This window comes from Babylonia areolata, chromosome 19 (genome assembly GCF_041734735.1).
Source record: "Babylonia areolata isolate BAREFJ2019XMU chromosome 19, ASM4173473v1, whole genome shotgun sequence".
In the NCBI taxonomy this organism is placed as follows: domain Eukaryota; kingdom Metazoa; phylum Mollusca; class Gastropoda; order Neogastropoda; family Buccinidae; genus Babylonia; species Babylonia areolata.
The window spans coordinates 41662222-41682221 of NC_134894.1; the positions used below are offsets into that span (position 1 = coordinate 41662222).

At 43.6% G+C, this 20000-nt stretch overlaps 1 protein-coding gene across 1 annotated transcript in view; it reads left to right on the forward strand.

Annotated features, from left to right (window-relative positions):
• LOC143294171 (neuronal acetylcholine receptor subunit alpha-10-like) overlaps positions 1-20000 on the forward strand; it is a 128687-nt gene that overhangs the window by 65373 nt on the left and 43314 nt on the right. Inside the window, exon 2 of the mRNA XM_076605602.1 lies at positions 10830-10975. Coding sequence (XP_076461717.1) covers positions 10830-10975 — 146 coding nt within the window. The remainder of the gene's footprint in view (positions 1-10829; positions 10976-20000) is intronic.

The window sequence follows — 20000 nt, forward strand, 5'->3', positions numbered from 1 at the left end:
TGTTGAAGGGCACTTACATATCAACTGCGTTTTAGTTAACAATATTAGCGTACATTGGAATATGCATCAAATGCACATAAAGAATTGAACACAATGTGCACGGGCGAACTCACACACACCCACACAACTACACACACACACACACAAGACACACACATACACACGCACGCACACACGCACGCACGCACGCCCAAATTTCTGCGTTGAAAAAAAAACTACACTCATACTGACAAAGATTAAAGTAGTCTCTGACTAAACATAACCTATAACGGTTAAGAGCATACAACTTCATCAGTCTGCTTCAGCAGTCAGTTACCACCCCACCATACCCTTCCCTCAAGCAAACAGATGTCTTCCTCTCCTCCCCACTCAACATCTGGTTTTTGTGGACCAACGACTGTCTGAGGAATACTTACAAACTTACTCAGTGTCACTGAAAACGCCAGAAGGCTTCCGTCATCAATTAGCAAGCATGGACAGAGAGAGGGAGGGGGGGGAGGGGAGAGAGACCGATAGACAGACAGACAGATACACAGAGAGACGGTCAGAAGGGCAGACAGACAGGAAGGCAGGCAGGCAGGCACGGGCAGACAGACAGACAGACAGACAAACAGATTCAGAGAGAGAGAGAGAGACGTGGGGTGGGGTGGGGGGGGTGCAGATAGGCTGATGAATAGCCAGCCAATCGCATGATACATATCTTGAGGGCACTTTTTTTTTTCCTTGACGGAATAAGAATTCTGCTCGCATGTGAACAGCGCAGCAGAAAGAGCTGTTACATATTAATACATACATCAACGCAAAAATCCACTTTGGAAGTTTTGTTGCAAAGTTAGTGTTTTGTTGGGTTTTTCCTCAGAATCTCGCCACCCCTCTTCCCCAAGTCTTTTCCTCCCTTTTTTTCCCAAAGCCTAAACATCCACCACACCCTCAAATCAAGCCAAAATGACCCCAGGCGAAAAAATATAAATCTGATGAGATCGACGACGAATTACTTTTTCTTTCTTTCTTTCTTTCTTTCTATCTTTCTGTCTGTCTGTCTGTCTGTCTGTCTGTCTTTCTTTCTTTCTTTTACTTCTTCATTCGTGAGCAGTAACTCCCACGTTCAAATCGTATGTACGAGTGGGCTTTTACGCATATGGCCGTTTTTACTCTGCCATGTATGAAGCTATAGTCCGTTATCAGGGTGTGCATGCTAGATAATTATGTTCTTGTTTCCATAACCCACTGAACACTGACATGGATTAAAGGATCTTTAACACGCGAATATGATCTTTTGCATGCGTATTACACGAAGGCGGTTCGGGCACTAGCAGGTCTGCACATATGTTGACCTGGGATATTTGAAAATGTTCCACCCGTAACATACTGGGTGCGTGCGCTGAAAGCAGGGATCGAACTCAGGAAACTCGCCGAGAATCCAGCGTCTTAACCATCTGGCCACCGGACCCTTCGCCTTGCTCTTCTTCATTTATGTTGTGTTTGTTCTTTTCTTTTGTGTTTCCTTCTTCGAAGCCTAAGGTTGTTTTTTGTTTGTTTGTTTGTTTTTTGTTGTTGTTGTTGTTTTTTTTTGGGGGGTGTTTGTTTTTTTCCCTTCATAGCGTTGGGAAAAATGCATAAAATTTCAAGATCAGGTATCCAAATAGAATGAAAGAATTCCTTTTTGAAATGTTCTAGTTTATCGTTGTTTTCCGTTGGGCCACCCGCTGAGGTGAAGCGGGTAGCGTCCGTAACTGACCACGGAGGGAACGTGGGTTGAAACCGCGAACAGATATATCGTTTCCGAGTGTAGCATGGTCTATGGGAGAACTTTGCCACACTGTTGAATGTCATGCAGGGACGCGTCTGTGGATTTGCCCCGTCAAGTTTCTATGTTACTCTCGCATACAGCCTTATCACATGGTCCCAAACCTAAATGGATTTCTGTCTCTCTGTCTCTGTCTCTGTCTCTGTCCCTCTCTCTCTCTCTCAACAGAACTGGGTATTCCACATTAAGAAAACACTAACGGAACATGGATTCGGTCTTGTTTGGATTGCCATGGAGCAGGGCACGAGAACGGCTTTGTATCGGAATTTAAAGATGGACTTATAGCATGTTACAAACAAAACTGGCATGGAGAAATAGAGAGCAATGATAGGTATAAATGGTTCTATTCATTTAAATCAATATTTCAAACGGAGAAGTCTATTAAGATTATAGTAAATAAATGGCATAAAATTTGCTTTGCGAAGCTCAGATTGAGAGCACTTGGACTGAATGCCAACAGAAGATGGTTCGATTCAGACGTAGCAACATCTCCTTGCCCAATGTGTGGCGAAAGCCCAGAAGATGAAAATCATTTTATATTTAACTGCAAAAGATACGAAGAATTGCGATAAAACTGTACCATTTTCAATACAGCTCCAGCGCAGAGAAAAGATTTGTTCGGTATACTGATGACAGAAAATGAAGATATGATACTTTCACTTGCAAAATATGTATCTGAGGCAATGAATATACGGAAAACGTCCATCATCGATCCAAATACTCATTAATCATTTAAAAATTAGTATGGGTTCTATGAGGAAAAAAGCATAGATAAAAAGGAAGGGCTACATTTGGAATGTCAATCTCGACATTGTAATTATTTGATGTGTTCGTATTGATATAATGGGTTTCGATGTTGAGGTATAAATAATTATTTCAGGATTTATATGTACTTTAGTATGTGTTTGTATTGATATGATGTGTGTCGATGTTACATGCGTAAATATTTATTATATGATTTATCTGTACTTTGTTTTCTGTGTACTGTCCAAACCTTGGAGACGAACGACTGACAAAAGGCAAATTACCCCCCACTCCTTACCCCCACCCCCCACCCCCATGTACTTTAAGCTAATGACAAAGTGTCGCAAATCTCTTATTAGTTTATGTTGCTTCAATTTTTTTCTGTTTCATTCTATGTATTTTGCACCAATTTGCTCTGATTAGTACCTACTGTGTCACCAGAGCTTTTCAGCTAATGACATTAAACATTTCAGTGTTCAATGTTCAGCACTCTCTCTCTCTCTCTCTCTCTCTCTCTCTCCCAAGTCTTCTTCTTTCTTATCCCTAGGGTTTACCCCCCCCCCCTTACTATAACCCCACGAATCCTAACCCCCCCCCCCCCCCCCCCCCGCCCCGCCCCCACGCCTCCAGCTCTCCCTCCCCAAAAGATCCCCCTTTTCTCACACACCATGAAGAAACCTGGACAAAGAGAAACAGAGCGATCCCAACATCGCCAGGAAAGTGATTTCTTTCGAACGAGGCCATGCCAGGGGAGGTAAACATCGATTGTTTTGCCGCAGTTGTTACGGGCGGAAATGATGGGGACGTGGGGAGTGGGGTGGGAGGTGGAGGGCGGCGGGTGAAGTTGTGGGTGAACAGTGAACTTGAAGGGGGAAGGGCGGGGGGGGGGGGGGGAGGGCGTGTAGGGCGGGTAAAGAAGCAAGGGGTGTGTTTAAATGGGTCTGTTCACGTCCACCTTTCATCTCTCTGTTGAACAAAAGTCGGGAGAGTGAAGAAGTTGTGGAGGGCACAGAGGTGTAGGGGGACGGGGGCAGGAGTAGACTGCCATTCATTTCTTCTTCTTCTTCTTCTGCGTACGTGGGCTTCAACTCCCACTTTTACTCGTATATACGCGAGTGGGCTTTTTACGTGTATGACCGTTTTTACCCCGCCATGTAGGCAGCCATACTCCGCTTTCGGGGGTGTGCATGCTGGGTATGTTCTTGTTTCCATAACCCACCGAATGCTGACATGGATTACAGGATCTTTAACGTGCGTATTTGATCTTATGCTTGCGTATACACACGAAGGGGGTTCAGGCACTGGCAGGTCTGCACATATGTTGACCTGGGAGATCGTAAAAATCTCCACCCTTTACCCACCAGGCGCCGTCACCGTGATTCGAACCCGGGACACTCAGATCGAAAGTCCAACGCTTTAACCATTCGGCTAGGGTGCCCGTCCTGCAATTCATTTCGATTTCCTTTTCTCACGCTCACACTCCTTCTCATATGGACTGCGTCACCAAAAAGCTATTCCCAAACAATGAAAAATCATGTACCATGTTCCCATGTTCCTCATTTAAAAGCGGTTTATCCCTTCGTAGAGTGTCTTATCGTTGTAAGTTTTCGAGCGTAGAATTAGACAGGCACCATAGTGATAGTGATGGTAGTGATAATGATAACGATAATAGGCTGCTGAAAAAAAAAAAATCAGCACTGCTCCGATTTATGTATTATGACGCATGGACGGTATCAGTTGTACGAGTATTTCTTGCTATTTCACATAGGTATTTCAAACACTGAAACATTACTGTAATACCACACACACACACACACACACACACACACACACACACACACACACACACACACACACACACACACACACACACACACACACTAAAGTAGACTGTTCAACAGACAGGCTGCCGGTTGGTTGATTTCATAGTGTATGAAGTCCGTTCGACCGCAAAGGCCATCTAATGGAAGAAACAGACAGACGGCAGACAGATAGATAAAATGACAGACAGACAGACTGACTGGCTGTCTTTGCACAAGCAGAGTAAATCATTCGCAAAATAATAACATAGAAAATAACCAGGATCGGAAAGAAGGATAAAGAATGAAGGAAAGGGAGTGAGCCTGAAAAAGAAAACCAGGAAAGAAAGAAACGAACCCAGCCAAAACAAATGAAGAGATTATCCATGTGATTCTTATCGACACATAAACGGGAATGACCTCACGTCCAGTTAGCTCCAATGGGCGCCATTCCACGCTTATGACTCAATCAATCACGAGACTCGACTTGGGGGGCAGAGGGGAGGGGGTTAGGGGGTAAAGGGGGGAGGGTGTCATTCAGTAGGCCCACACCCCTTCCAAGTCCTGGCCATAGATTACCCTGAATGTTGCATATAAATTGCCTTTCTAGGATTAGCGTTTGAGGTCAATTCCAGATTTTATTTCTGTGTTATATACTGGAGAGAGAAAAAAGAAGAAAACTTTGGACAGAACAGATTTTTGATCTGTGCCTATCAGTCGGTTAGTCTGACCTTTGCATGATACTATACTTGTAGTATCCCCGATGAATTTTCTTGATACTCGATGATGATTCAGTGGTACTTGCTCCCCAAATACACTACCCTACAGTTTTGGATTTGTAAAGAACTACCCAGTCACAGGATCCCAGGAAACCTTTTCGTAGTTGTTATTGTTGTTGTTGCAACTGTTGCTGCTGCTTCCATGCCGCTTGTTCCCTGGACAGCACTGGTATGGTTTGACTGGCTTGTTGTTTCTGCCATTTTTCCCCACGCCGTTTCAGTGGCCTTGTCTTTACGGACTCGTTCCGATGGCCCGCGCACACACCCGCACCCCCGCTTCGTTCTGTCGAGGTCTCAGCGCCTGCAACCCGCAGGGAACTATCGATACCAGGTCGCAAAAATACCACACATCTAATGAGAGTCAGCACCGCTGCTAAGTTATTTCGGTGGTGTTCAGTTGCCTGTTCTGATTCAAAGTACATATAACACCACTCATCAAGCCAACTGCTAACAACAATGATTGCTTAAGCGCGGAGCCAGACTGAGTGAATTCCTCCCGTGGAGTAGAGCGGGAACTGGTATAACATTACTATAACGAAAGTCCCCAAGAACCTGTCGACAATGAAGACTGGTATCTACTTAATACAGACGTGGAACTGGATACAGTTATTTTTGTTGTTGTTCGTCTTCTTTTTGGATGGCTGGAGGGGATACAGCTGACAATGGTGATAGTGCTGATATACAGATCCATTCAGATTTAGAACCAATTGACAAGGCTGTACACTGACAAGGCTAAGAGATACGAACAAAATTGATACCTGCATCTTCCACCAGCGCATCAAATGTTAACAGCACTTTCAAATGCACATCCTTGAGTGGGCTGACACTTAAACGAATGGTCCCAGTCTCCCAGTTTCAGCACACTCAGTTCTGGTTTGGAGCTGGCTTGGGATTGAAGGGCCGACAAGGCCATACATCTGATGGGTTTCGAACCCACGTCCCTCAATCGTCAGACCGAGATGTTAGCTACGTCGCGGCGGCTACTGAATAAAACGTTTCAGTGGTTTGCTTCCATCACATTGCCACGCAGGTCAGCCATCTGCTGAGTTTTGTTTTCCATTTGTTAGCATGTGGGCGTGTTTGTATTGAATCCCCAGGGTACTTTTGCCTTATGCCCTATCAGATGTAGTGTAGCATATATGGATTATTTCGCACGCCATGACTTCTTTAAAAATAAAGAAGAGGAATCATCCAGCTCCCTCGAGAAATTTATCATCGCCATGAAGACGATGGCGTTCATTATCGTTATCTTTCTGGGGCAAAATATCCCGTCAGCTTATCAATCGTAATCAGTGTAAAGTTGCAAAAGGATCTGATCCTCTATGTGATTATAAAGAAGTGATTCGGTGTTGATGCCGCCGGTTAGGGGCATGATTCCAGAATCACCCCCTCCCTCCCCCTTCCCCTCCCCGCTCAGCACGTCTACATTCCTTCTGGTTTGAGAGATTTATTGAATATGGAAATGTGGAACGCTTTTTATTACTGTCGACCCCACCACTCATTCTCACCCACCCTCCTTTCCACCTCGTCTCCGTTCTCAACACCTCTTCTCGAATAGCAAATTCAAATCATTTATTGGCTGGTCATAAGAGAAAAAGTAAGCCAAAGAAAATTATACTGGGTTCAAACTATATTTTTCATTTACGTCTTTTCTTTTTTAACTCATCAGTGGTAAAGGGCGGGTCTGGTGGCTAGAACATGTCTTACATGCAAAAGATTTCGTGTTCGATTCCTGCAATGATTAAAATTTCTTTCTGTCTCTTCCGCTAGAGCTGAAGCGGTGGTCTGGGTGCTAGTCTTCGAATTAAACATACTCAAATAAAAACGTCGGCCCATGTCGACTTTGCATTTCGCATACATAGCCAGTGATTAAAGTCTGAAAAAAAATCCCGTTTGATATGAAAAAAATGAGAAATTCTTGGAGGTATTTATAACAAAAGTATTTTTAACACTGATGGGCATGGGGCCATATTGCGGGGAGTGGCCAGAATTTCATAGCGACAAATCTTTTTGACAATACAATAGTGTAGTTCAATACAATTCAGTACTATACAATGGGAGCAATATTGTGCAATGCAATGCGAAACAATACAATGCAGTGTACACGAGCACATACACACACACATGTACAAACACACACATAAATACATACACGCACGTATACACACGCGCGCGCATGCACGCATCCATGCATGCCCGTGCGCGCATTCGCGCTCGCACTCACACACACACACACACACACACACACACAAACAAACAAACAAACAACCATAACTAACACACACACACACACACACACACACACACACACACACACACACACACACACACACACACACACACACACACACACACACACACACACACACACACACATAAAATAAATCTCAAATCCGACCGCGATTTTCCAAAGAGAGCTAGATGTATATCCTCTCATACCACACTGGGAACATACACGTCAAGTATTTTAACAAATTCCAGCGTGAATAAAACCCCACATTTTGCTAAAAGGTCTGTAGTATCACCTACACCTGTATGGGAACTTCAAAGAGCGCAATTTGATATCGATCACACTGATGTGACCAAAGATGACAACATAGATTTACTTACATCGCATGTACGAATCCATTTGGATGAGAAATACCTTAATCATCTAAAGATTTTTACAGACGGCTCTGTTGTAAATGATAGAGCTGGTGCTGCTTTCGTTATTCCAGACCTTAACTTTCAAAACTCTTTTCAACTGGGAGAGAATAAATCCATCTTCACAGCTGAACTCATAGCAATTCTAATGGCGTTAAATTTCATGATATCCTTTCCGAAAACTATATTTCAAATTCTATTTTGTGTTGATTCTAAATCAGTTCTTCACGCTATTGAACTTATAAAAGAAACGGTTAGGTATGAACTCATTATTGAAATTAACCATTTGATTCACGAACTCTTACTAAGAGGCTCCCACATAACCTTTTGCTGGATTCCTTCTCATTGCGGTTTTTACTATAATGAAAAAGTTGACATTTTGGCTAAAAAAAAAAAAGGAGCTAGAAGCTCCACGAAGGAGTTAGATTTAAATATTTCGCTTTCACTACAGGAATGTTACACCATGGTAGAAAAAGTCCAATGGTCAAAATTTCAGTTTGAAGAAAAACACACCGGTAACTCGGAGTTACATAAGAACATAACGAAAATGTATGGTTTCATGGGAAAACATTACCATAATGATTTTAATAAGAGGCAAATCATTTCTCTAATCTGCAGATGGAAAATGAATTGTTTTAGGACAAAATATGTCAGTAATGTTTCTTGCATCTGTGGTGCTCACATAACAGCCGATCATATACCAACTTGCGATATGTTAAAGTCTCAAATCCCTGACCTGAAATCATCTTCAGTGTTGACAATCTTCAGCAGTCCATTACTAATGTATGACTTTTTCAACTCCTTGTTAAATAGTCCAGTTGGTTCGCTGTTATAGTTGTTAGTTTTTCATTAGAAATATGTTATATTGTTATGTTTTTTTGTTTATTTTTTAAACAAAACTTAAATCAATAATTTTCACACACACACACACACACACACACACACACACACACACACACACACACACACACACATACACACACATACACACTCACTTTCACTTACTCGTATGCGTACACAGTAATTCCCCCCCCCCACCCCCCACCCCCACCCCCCACCCCCCCACCCCCCCACCCCCGCTCCCCCTCCTCCCACTCGATTTTTTTCCTTCCCTCGTCTAATATCACTTACAGTGAAAAGACGTTAAAGAACGAACGAACGAACACACACCACACACACACACACACACACACACACACACACACACACACACACACACACACACACACACACACACACACACACACACACACACACACACACACACACACACACACACACACATGTCCACACATCATCAGTTTAATTCGCAACATGCAGAAGAAACACGTCTCTCGCTGAAGCGAGATCCGAGAAGAGCATGTCAACAATAAAAGAAAGATAAACACAGAGCAACGACGATCAGAACAGCGAGTCCGCTTGGCAAAAAAAAAAAAGAAAAAAAAGGAAAAAAAACTGCAGAAGAATGTATTCCCTTAATGGTGTTGACACGAGAACCAAGAATGACCTCAGACGCCGTTTGCTCAGCTAGACGCCATTTCACACGGAGACGTCTATGACTCAATCAATAACAAGATTCACCAAGGAGGTGCAGTTTGGTAGCCCCATTCCTCCTCCAAATCTGCGCACAAACTATCTTACACGCTGCATATAGATTGCTTTTCACGAGCTCGCAGTTCTTGTCAATACGTGATTTTTTTTTTTTTTCGTGAACTAAATCGTAATACATGTAGACATAGCCAACCCTGTGTTGGTCTGTCCATCAGAACTGTGCACGACAATTTTATATTTCATGTTTTATCGGATTTTCATACAACTAAGAAGACCTTTCAAGACACATACTTGTCACATCATAACAGTTCGTCAAATAACGACCGCTCTGTCCTGATTTGGTAGTCTTTTCACTTTCTTTCAAGGAAAACAGATGGCGATGATTGTATGGATAATCAAAGAGCGCCTGTCCTTGGTCGAAGTCCAAGCTCTAAGCATTTTTACAAACACGGAGTCATTTGCACAAAAGGATGCTTACCTGGCTAGAGCCGACAGACAGCTGCATTTGGACGCTCATCATTCGTTTCTTGTGTCGTTCAATCAGGTTTCAGTCACGTACAGACATGTAACATTTTACGAGTATGACCATTATGTTTATTTACCACGCCATGTAGACAGCCATACTCCGTTTTCGAGGGAGAGGTGCATGCTGGGTGTGTTCTTTTTTTTCCATAACTCACCGAACGCTGACAGGGATTACAGGATCTTTAATGTGTGTGTTTGATCTTCTCCGTGCTTGTACACACGATGGGAGTTCAGGCACTAGCAGGTCTGTACACATGTTGACCTGGGAAATCGGAAAAAAATTCCACCCTTTACCCACCAGTCGCCGTTACCGAGATTCGAACCTGGGACCCTCAGATTTAAAGTCCAACGCGTTAACCAATCCAATATTGCGCTTAAAAAGACTAACACGGTCAACCCATCGTTATGCAGCAGTTGGAGAAGAAGCAGTTGTTGAAGCAGCAGCAGCAGTGACAGTATCAGCAGCAGCACTTGCTGAATCACTGGTGGTGGTTGTAGCACCAGCAGTAGCAGCAGTCGTTGTAGCAGCACTTACAGTAGCAGTAGCAGCAGCAGTAGCCTTCTGTGTTTGTTACGGAGTTGCCGTTACCGTATTTGGCAGCTACTGTTTCAACTTCGGCTGTTGTTTCTTGTTCTGCTACTGCTTCCGCTATGAATGAATGCATGATTGAATGAATGTCAAGCTATTGTTCTATACATTTCCTCTTTTTCTTCATCTATCTTCCTTGGTTTTTTCTATTTGTTCACACTTTTTTTTTTACTTTTTTATGTATCATTCATGTCTTTAGTTGTTATATCTTGTAATGTTTCTCACCAAGTTGGGCTTAATTTCTTGATGGATTGTGTAACGTACCGTAATGTATTCTTGTTGGAACTATTGTAATGTAAAGCGCTTTGAGCAACATCTATTTGATTAGGTGGTGTATAAGTAAACGTCTTCTTCTTCTGTCTATCTACTTATCAGTACTTTTCTGTCTGCAGTGCGAGAGGTGAAGGCTGACGAGAACGAGTACCGGCTCATCCGGGACCTGCTGGCAGGGTACGACAAGCGCGTGCGCCCCTCGCGCAACTTCTCTGAGTCGCTCAACGTGACCTTTGGCCTCGCTCTTGCGCAAATCATTGACGTGGTGAGTGACATTTTTTTTCTTTTCTTTTTGTTGTTGTTGGTGGTGGTTGGTTGGTTGGTTGGCTGGTTGGGTTTGTGGCGTTGTTGGATAAGTGACTTGTGTCAGTTTTGTAAAGTTCGGTTATTTTGTTGTTGCTGCTGCTATCCTCTCTTGTTTCTACACACTTCTCTCTCTCTCTCTCTCTCTGTCTCTCTGTCTCTGTCTCTCTCTCTCTGTCTCTGTCTCTGTCTCTCTCTCTCTCTCTCTCTTTTTTTTTTTTTTTTTTGCAGCGTTTTGTGTTTGTACTGTTCGTAGTGTGTGTGTGAGTGTGTGTGTGTGTGTGTGTGTATGAGTGTGTGTGTGTGTGCGCGCATGCGTGCGTGCGTGTGTCTGTGTCTGTGTTTCTGTACATGTATCTGCCTGTCTAACGTGTTTAAAACTGAATTCAGTCACGCGAATAAAAGCGACCAGACACACAGTGTAGAGTAAGCGACCAGAAACCCAGACGAGCTGGACACGAACTGATCATTAGCCCAGGTAGTTAGCACGCACGCTCAAACCATGATTCTGAGGTGGTGCTCTCCCATGGAGTACAATTTCACATTGGATGTAGGGGGAGGATAGGATGATACCATTCAAAAGACGAGTGTTAGTTAGTATCGACTATCAGACAGGAAGAGGGCGAAGTGTTCCAAACTCGATGAAGGGAGGCTGGAGCCAGCACCCTTCAGACAAAACATGATCATACGACGGAAGGGGCGGCGCGTGCTCAGGACCTACTGGAAGGTGCCAGAGCAAAAGGAAACGCAGGACGTCGTTTAAAATGTTCACCATGGACCGTCCTTCTTTCTTCCTAAAAATACTGGCATGGTTACTTCGTTACTTCACTGCTGATCTTCCACAGAGGCCTTCCACCCACACATTTTAACACCCGTCCCCTCCCATGGTAGTCCTCTTCCTGATCCCTCTCTCTCTCTCTCTCTCTCTCACACACACACACACACACACACACACACACACACACACACACACGCCTCCTCTCCATCTCCGTGCCTGGCCCAGGCTGTAGGACGGAATCAAGGGATTGCACACGGTTGAGACCCCAATTTGTGTGAGGATTGTCATCTGTGCGTTGGCGTGGCTGTGCTCAAGCTCTGGGGATGTGTGTGGTCACTGGGTAGAGAGAGAGAGGGGAGGGAGGGTGGCGTACAGAGGGGGACTGGAAGTCATCACTATCACCACTCACGTGCACAGTGGTCATTTGCTGACAATCTGTTTGGTCAGCACGTGCAAATTCGGGGACTTACACCGCTGCCAGGGTGGCATACTGATGGGTTTCTGTGCGTCAGGAAGCTGGAGAGTTCGAGTCCTGGGAGAGGTGACAAGTGGTACAAAGGTACGACACCGGAAGCCGAATCGCCTTTGATTTGTTTGGTTTTGTGACATTGAATTCGTGAAGTCTGACAGCACGGTCGGCTGCAACGAATTTCTTTTTTCTTCTTTTTCTTCTTCTTCTTTTTTTTTTTTTTTTTTTTTCTTCTTCTTCTTCTTTTTTCAGTGAAACGGATGTTCCACAACCTTCATTTTTTTCAACAAGTGCGTGTGCCTATGAGGAATGAACGTGAATGATAGTTCTTCTGGGCCTGATTTTTATACATCAAAAGCATTTACATAGTGAAACTCGGGAAGGGAGTAATTTTCTCCAGTGTAGCCTTTACTAAAGGTAGGTAGATAACCACGATTTCAAAATGCAGAATCCATGTGAGCAATTGATGAACTCATTCATTCTGGCTTAAAGATTTCTGAAGAATTGGTATCAGCTGTTGATGTGTGTGGTGGTGTTGTTGGTTGCTTTTTTTTCTTTTTGGGGGTGGTGGTGTGGGGGTGTTAATGTGTGTGTGCGCGCGCACGCGCGCGCGCGCGTGTGTGTGTGTGTGTGTGTCTGTGTGTCTGTGTGTGTGCTTTGTTTTTGTTTAGCTTACGTGTTTTCTGGAATTTGTGGCAAGTCTACTTGGATGTAGTGACGGTGAAATCTGATGTGTTCATGGCAAATAGTTGTGCGATGGACATATGTGTGTGTGTGTGTGTGTGTGTGTGTGTGTGTGTGTGTGTCTGTGTCTGTGTGTGTCTGTGTCTGTGTCTGTCTGTCTGTTTCTCTGTCTATTTGTCTCCGTTTCTGTGTTTGTGTCTGTGTATGCGTGTGTGTGTGTGTGCGTAGTTAGTTAGTTTGTGTCTTACCCTCCTGTGTGTGTGTGTGTGTGTGTGTGTGTGTGTGTGTGTGTGTGTGTGTGTGTATGCGTGCGTACATGCGTGCGTGCACGCGTGTTTTGTTTGCGTATCCCTTCCATGACAGTCCGAGCGGCGGGAATGCTGTCTGAGTCTCCCCGTCCGTTGCCTAACGGCGCCTCTGCTCGCGCACAATAAGTGAAATCCAAACTGATCTCATCCAATTACTCTGTGCGGGCAGACAGACAGGATCGAACGTTGCCACAGTCAGGGATAAGCGAATCCAGCTGATCCTCCCGGCTTCATTTATATCTCGCTTTTTTTTTTCTTTCTCTTTTCTGTTGTTGTTGTTAGAAACGCGGAAGCGTTTGTAGTATTGTTTTTGTCTCTTGTTTTTTTCTTGCTCTCTAATGTTTACTTTCACATATATGCAGTTCGGTGTGTGTGTGTGTGTGTGTGTGTGTGTGTGTGTGTGTGTGTGTGTGTGTGTGTGTGTGAATCCCTGTGTGTGCAACAGTGCGTGCATGACACATTTACATGTGCATTTGTGTGTTGGTATTGGTGCGGAACATCATTGTGCGTATGTATACGTTGGAGGACGAATAACACAGATATTCCCCAAATGTCATTTTGATAATTATGGAAGAAGTGTTGTCTTAAAATTTGAGAATCTCTTTGAATAAAACAGCTCGAGTATCGAGCTGAGGAAAATGCACGGCTGAAACATCTATGATAACGTAAAATATAGCCCAGCTGTGAGTAAATGCGGCTTTTTATCACACCATGTAATAATATCGTTGATTGTGGTACCTGTCGACTGGTATCGAATCGTTTCGTATTTCGTTTAAGGTTTTTTGGTTTCTCTTTTTGTTTCGCGGTGTGTTTTAAAACAACGGATTTTCTTCAGATCCAAGTCAAAAGAGGAAAAGTAGGCTGCTGTCGCCAACTAAGTTAGACTACCTCTTTGCTGTGTGTGGTTAGCGGAAACAGCAAAAACAAACAGAAAAAAATGCAAGGCATGGGTTCTGTTGGCGTGTTCTGTAATTCTTCATTCAAAAACAGTCAGTTCACAGACTGAGTAGGATACCTAATGTTACAGGATGAAACAAATTAATACACTGAAGCCAGGAAAGAAAGAAACTAGGGAAAGAGATAAAGGAATAATGGGGGGAAAGACAACAAAGAAAGACAGAAAGGATGAAACTAAAGAAAGAATGTCCTCACTCTCTAGAGCCTATGGGGAGTGATGACACGGTTCCCAGGCACTGGAAGTGGAGAGTGAGACAGATCCTGCGTCACAAAGACCTGATGGCCACGTGAAATGGGAAATCATGACAAAGCTGGACACACACACACACTCTCTCTCTCTCTGTCTCTCTCTGTCTGTCTCTGTCTCTCTGTCTCTGTCTGTCTCTGTGTGTGTGTGTGTGTGTGTGTGTGTGTGTGTGTGTGTGTGTGGTTGTTGTTTTGTTTTGATTTATATATATTTTTCCTCTGTTATGTATCTCTACTAACACCATGCTTTCATTTTATTAAATATTGTGTAGAGTAGACCCAATTCAGGGCGGGGACTGGATGTAAAAAAGCACACCAGTGCTTATCTATTATCCTCGAAAAAAAGAATTTGTCTTGTCTTGTCTTGTCTTGTCTCTCTCTCTCTCTCGTGTGTGTGTGTGTGTGTGTGTGTGTGTGTGTGTGTGTGTGTGTGTGTGTGTGTGTGTGTGTGTGTGTGTGTGTTGTGTGTACATGCAAACTGGGGATTACAGCGGGAGCAAATGGAACACTGGAAACAGCATCTTGATCCACACTCAACTCTCAACCACCTCCTGCCCTTCCTATGACCCTCACCCCCTACCCCCGTCTCCCCTCTTCCATTCTCTTCCCTCCCCCTCCTCCTCAACATTCATCATGACTTCAACGATCCTCTGTAAATCTTCCTAAATCTTGGACGAATCCTAGCCCAAGGCCTAGCAACTCCCGGGCTGTGTAAAGTACAAACCTAATCCCCAACTCTCTTCGCCTGACCTTCATTGTACAATTGGCTTGAGGGACTGCGCACGATTAAGACCCCAATTTTGGAGGATTATCATCATCTGTGGTTGCCGTTGCCATAACGAGGACCCAGGTCTGTACAGAGAGGGAGTGGTCTTAGGGGTTAGGGGGGTTCATCAGTGACGACACTCACGTCCTACCAGTCACTGGCTGACGATTTGTTTCGTCAACAGTGCAAAGTCCCAGAGCCACGGCGCTTGAAGGGGTGCATGATAAGAGGATTTGCTGGATCAGGGGGCTGGGGGCTTCAGGTGGTTGATTTGTTAACCTTTTGACCTCTGCTGACGAGCATGCTTAAAATGGACCTCTCAGGTCAGATTGTCAATCTCTGTACTTTATTTCTTCTTCTGCTTCTTCTTCTTCTTCTTCTTCTACTACTTCTTCCTCTTCCTCTTTCAGCAAAATCAGTTACACCACTACAATCAACGCGAAGTGTACTAATTGAACTTCAAATCCATACTAGTTGACCCCCGTTTCACCTAGGTTAAACAGTCAAGAGGTTACGCGAAAGAGAGGTAGAGCACACATGTGCTGAGACAGATTGTGTGGACAGGATGATTATCTTGCTTTCTTTAAGGTGCGCAACAGACATCGTGGACTTTTCGTGAAACAGAGTTTTCTGCACATGGTAATAATGACTGTTGTCTGTTAACTAGAATAAGTCTTTTTTTCTATCTTGAACTATCCGGAAGTCTGAGGACATTCTTTTTCTTTTCTTTATCGGTCTGTCCACAAAAATTCTTTTTTCTCTCTGTCTCTCATCTCTTTTACGAACATTTTTCAGACAGAAAAATACATTAAAGTAATAAGTAATAAATGGCACAGAACAAGCCTGGCTCGATTCAGACTCAGAACTTTAGGCCTAAATGCTAACAAAAAATGGTTCTCTGCTGACACGTCCGCACAGTCCCCTTGTCCTATGTGTGGTGCTTCAGTTGAAGATGAAACTCATTTCCTTTTTATGTGTAAGTATTATGAAGAAATTCTAAAGAAATGCTTAATTTTCAACGGTGAAAATTTTAAGAATATGAACCATACCAGTATGCTTTTGATAGATGATGAAGTAAGAATAAGATCACAAGCGAAATTTATCGCCCAACTTGGGATTGTCGGAAAAAGAAATTAACTTCGGAAGCCTTATAGTTACTGGGGGGAAAAAAAAAAACACTGTTACCCTGCTGCCAGTTCCACAGTTTATAATTCTGAATGGCTTCGTAGAAAATTGGATGGTCGAGCTTTTTTGTTTTCCTTTTCTTATCTTAGTAATATGTTTTATTTTATGATTTTGCTGTTGTGGTTGTTGTTATTGCTTGTTGTTGATTTTCTTTTTACTCTTAGCAATGTGTCAATTTCTCTGTAAACCGCTGTTTTTCTTTTGTTCATACACTGTCCCCCTTGCCAAAGGACAGTACTGTTAATGGCAATATACAGTGTCCGTGTCCGTGTCCGTGTCCGTCTCTCTCTCTCTCTCTCTCTCTCTCTCTCTCTCTCTCTCTCTCTCTCTCTCTGAATTATTTGGTAAATAATTGTGGGTTAAGAAGAAGAGGAGAAAGAGGAGGGTTGGTTGATTGACTGACTGATTGAATCTTTAATGGGCAAAGAATTCGGCACAATAAAGGCCTTTTTACAGTCCTGAATATGTTTTGACGAAACAAAACATGGGAAAAGAACTAATGATACTAATGATGATACACATGATTTTTTTTTTAAGTGGAGCAGGTTAATCGAAAGAATCGAAGCAAAGAAGAAGAAGAAGATGATGATGATGATGATGGTAGTGGTGGTGGTGGTGATGATGATGATGATGATGAAGCCAGGAGCAAGAAGAAAAAACAAGGAGGAAACGAAAAACAAGAACAAGAAAAGGAACAAGAAGAACAACAAGACAAGACTGACATGTTTAACGTAAAAACAAAAAAAATTAAAAAAATTGCTGAATTCATTTCCACCTGTGGGCAAGTTATCGCGGTGTGCTAATGATTATACGCTGGGATTATGGAAACACGAGTCTATCTAGCACGCGCCGCTGCCCGAAAATGGAATATGGCTGACTTGCGGACAGTATTTTTTTTTTTAATCTATTTCCTTAAAAGCACGTTCTTAGAAACGAGTGCACGTGGGAGTTGCAGCAAAAAAGAAGAAGAGGAAGAAGAAGAAGAAGAAGAAGAAGAAGAAGAAGAAGAAGAAGAAGAAGAAGGAGGAGGAGGAGGAGGAGGAGGAGGAGGAGGAGGTGGACGAGAAGAAGAAGAAGGACGAGGAGGAGGAAGACTGAGTCTTAGTGAAGCGATTTAAACATTATAACGCCTCCGGACTTTCTGTTCATTTTCATTCCCGTGCAAGTAAGCTGTCTTTTCTTTTCTTTATTTTTTCAATGATTTTTTTTTTTTTTTTTTTTTTTTTTGTGGTCTGTCCGAGCAATCACTCCATGCTCCCTGGAGCTGTACAGTATCTCATCCTTAAATTGGCACTGTGGCCAATTGTGGACGTAATGTGGTCTCTGGCCATTGGGCTGGCTGCTTAGTTTTAAAGGAAAGAAAGGTAAAAAAAAAAAAAAAAAAAAAAAAAAAGAAACGAAGGAAGAAAGATGAAGAAAAGAAAGACGGTATGAATGCAGCAAGGATGGAAAACAGGAATAAAGGAATAGTGAAAAGGGAAGAGAAGAATGTTAATAAGAAAGATGAAGAAAGAGAGAGAAAGAGAGAGAGAGAGACTGACACTGACACTGACACTGACACACGTGTATTAACAATAGCCCTAAAGAGAGAGAGAGAGGGAGGGGGAGAAAGGGGGAAGGCAAAGAAGTAAGGAAGTAAAAAGAAAAAAATGAACTTTAAAAAAAAAGAAAAGAAGGGAGGGAGAAAAAAATAAACAGGAAGTAAGAAAAATAATGAAGGGAGGGAGAGAAAAAAAGAAAAGAAGTACATGCTAGTACGTGTGTTTGTGTGCATGTGTGTGTGTTTGAATACGTTATGTATGCAAATGCCTTCTTGTTCTTCTTCTTCTTCTTCTTCTTCTTCTTCTTCTTCTTCTTCTTCTTCTTCTTCTTCTTCTTCTCAACTCCTTCGTTCCTTCGTGTGTAAGGGTGGGTTTTTACGTGTTTGACAGTTTGTTTTGTTTGTTTGTTTTTTGTTTTTTGTTTGTTTTTTAATCCCTTCTTTTTCACAGCCTTACTTCGATCTCGATGATAGGTGCTTGCTGTGTTTGTTCCATTTTACATAACCCAACTAACATGGGTTATGGGGTCTGTAATGCTCACATTTGATCTGCATACGTGCGCACGCTATCAGGCCCAAACTGCATTGATTATGAGGTCTGTAACGCTTCTATTTAAGCTCCTGCATTAGTATTTGATTTCCTGATGTGTGTGTGTGTCTGTCTGTCTGTCTGTCTGTCTGTCTGTGTCTGTGTGTGGCTGTCTGTCTGTCAGTCTGTGTTTGTGTCTGTGTCTGTGTCTATCTACGTGTGTCTGTGTATGTGTGCGCGCGTGTGTGTATGCGTGTGTATATGTATTTGAATGACTCATCATTGTGTGAGGTTCAGAGTAACCCCCCTCCACACTGACACCTCAACACACTCACACGCACGCACGCAGACACACACGCGCACACACACACGCACACACACACACGCACGCACGCACGCACACACGCACGCACACACACACACACAACACACATATAAACACACACACACACACACACACACACACACACACTACACTACACATTACACACGACACACAAACCATGCTCCCTCCCTCGCCTTACACCCTCACACGAACCACCTTGCCAAGCCCTTCCTTAACCCTTTCACCGCCAGTCAATTTAGAGTACAAAATTTCCTTGTGGTATTAACACAGAAAAGACAGTGGCTAAGAATAGCCGGGGATTCCCCATGCGATGTATAGAAAATACGGCCTATCCTACCACCGAACATTAAGAGCAGTAGGTTCAGGGATAACAGACCAATGAATGGTCACCTTTCAGTGACATGGGTCCTCTACCACGCCTGTGCATAAATGCGAGCTTAGCGGTGAAAGGGTTAACCTTCCTCCTCCTCCTCCTCCCCTTCATCCCCAGACTTGTAGACTTTCAGTGGACGGACAAGACAAGACAAGACAAGACTGACTATCCCCAGCAGCTGCCTGGCTGCAAAGGGCGAAAATGCTGTGTGGGGTCCATCCCTCCCCCATTCACTCTCCATCTGTCTTCTCCCTCAACATGCATCATGCTCCATGCTCATCCCACCTTCCACACCCAAAATCCCTGCTCCCCCGCCCTGCCCCGCCCCGCCTCCGACCCCCCACCCCCACCCCCACGTGGGCCCCCTCTCCGCCTACCTCACATCCTTTGACTCGCATACTCCTCTGAATCTTTCTTTATCTGTTTCAATATCTCAGTCTGTGTGTTAATGTCATCTCCATCATCTTGCTCGCTCCTTGCTCAAACTCACCCAGTGCCGCCCACCCCCACCCCCTCCCCCCCTCCCACTCCCACACTACTGCCCTGATCCCCATCCTCCCCCATGAATCTGACCTGTCTCTGTGTCTATATCGTAGTCTCTGCGTCTGTGTCTTTGTGTGTCCTTGTTCACACACACACACACACACACACACACACACACACACACACACACACACACACACACAATGAGAAGGAGAGAGAAGGGGGGGGAGAGAGATAGAGAAACTGTTTATCCCCTATTTATCTGTCTAATTTCATCCCCCATCCTTTGCCCGAGGAGAGTGTTTAGAGACGGGAACAAGGTT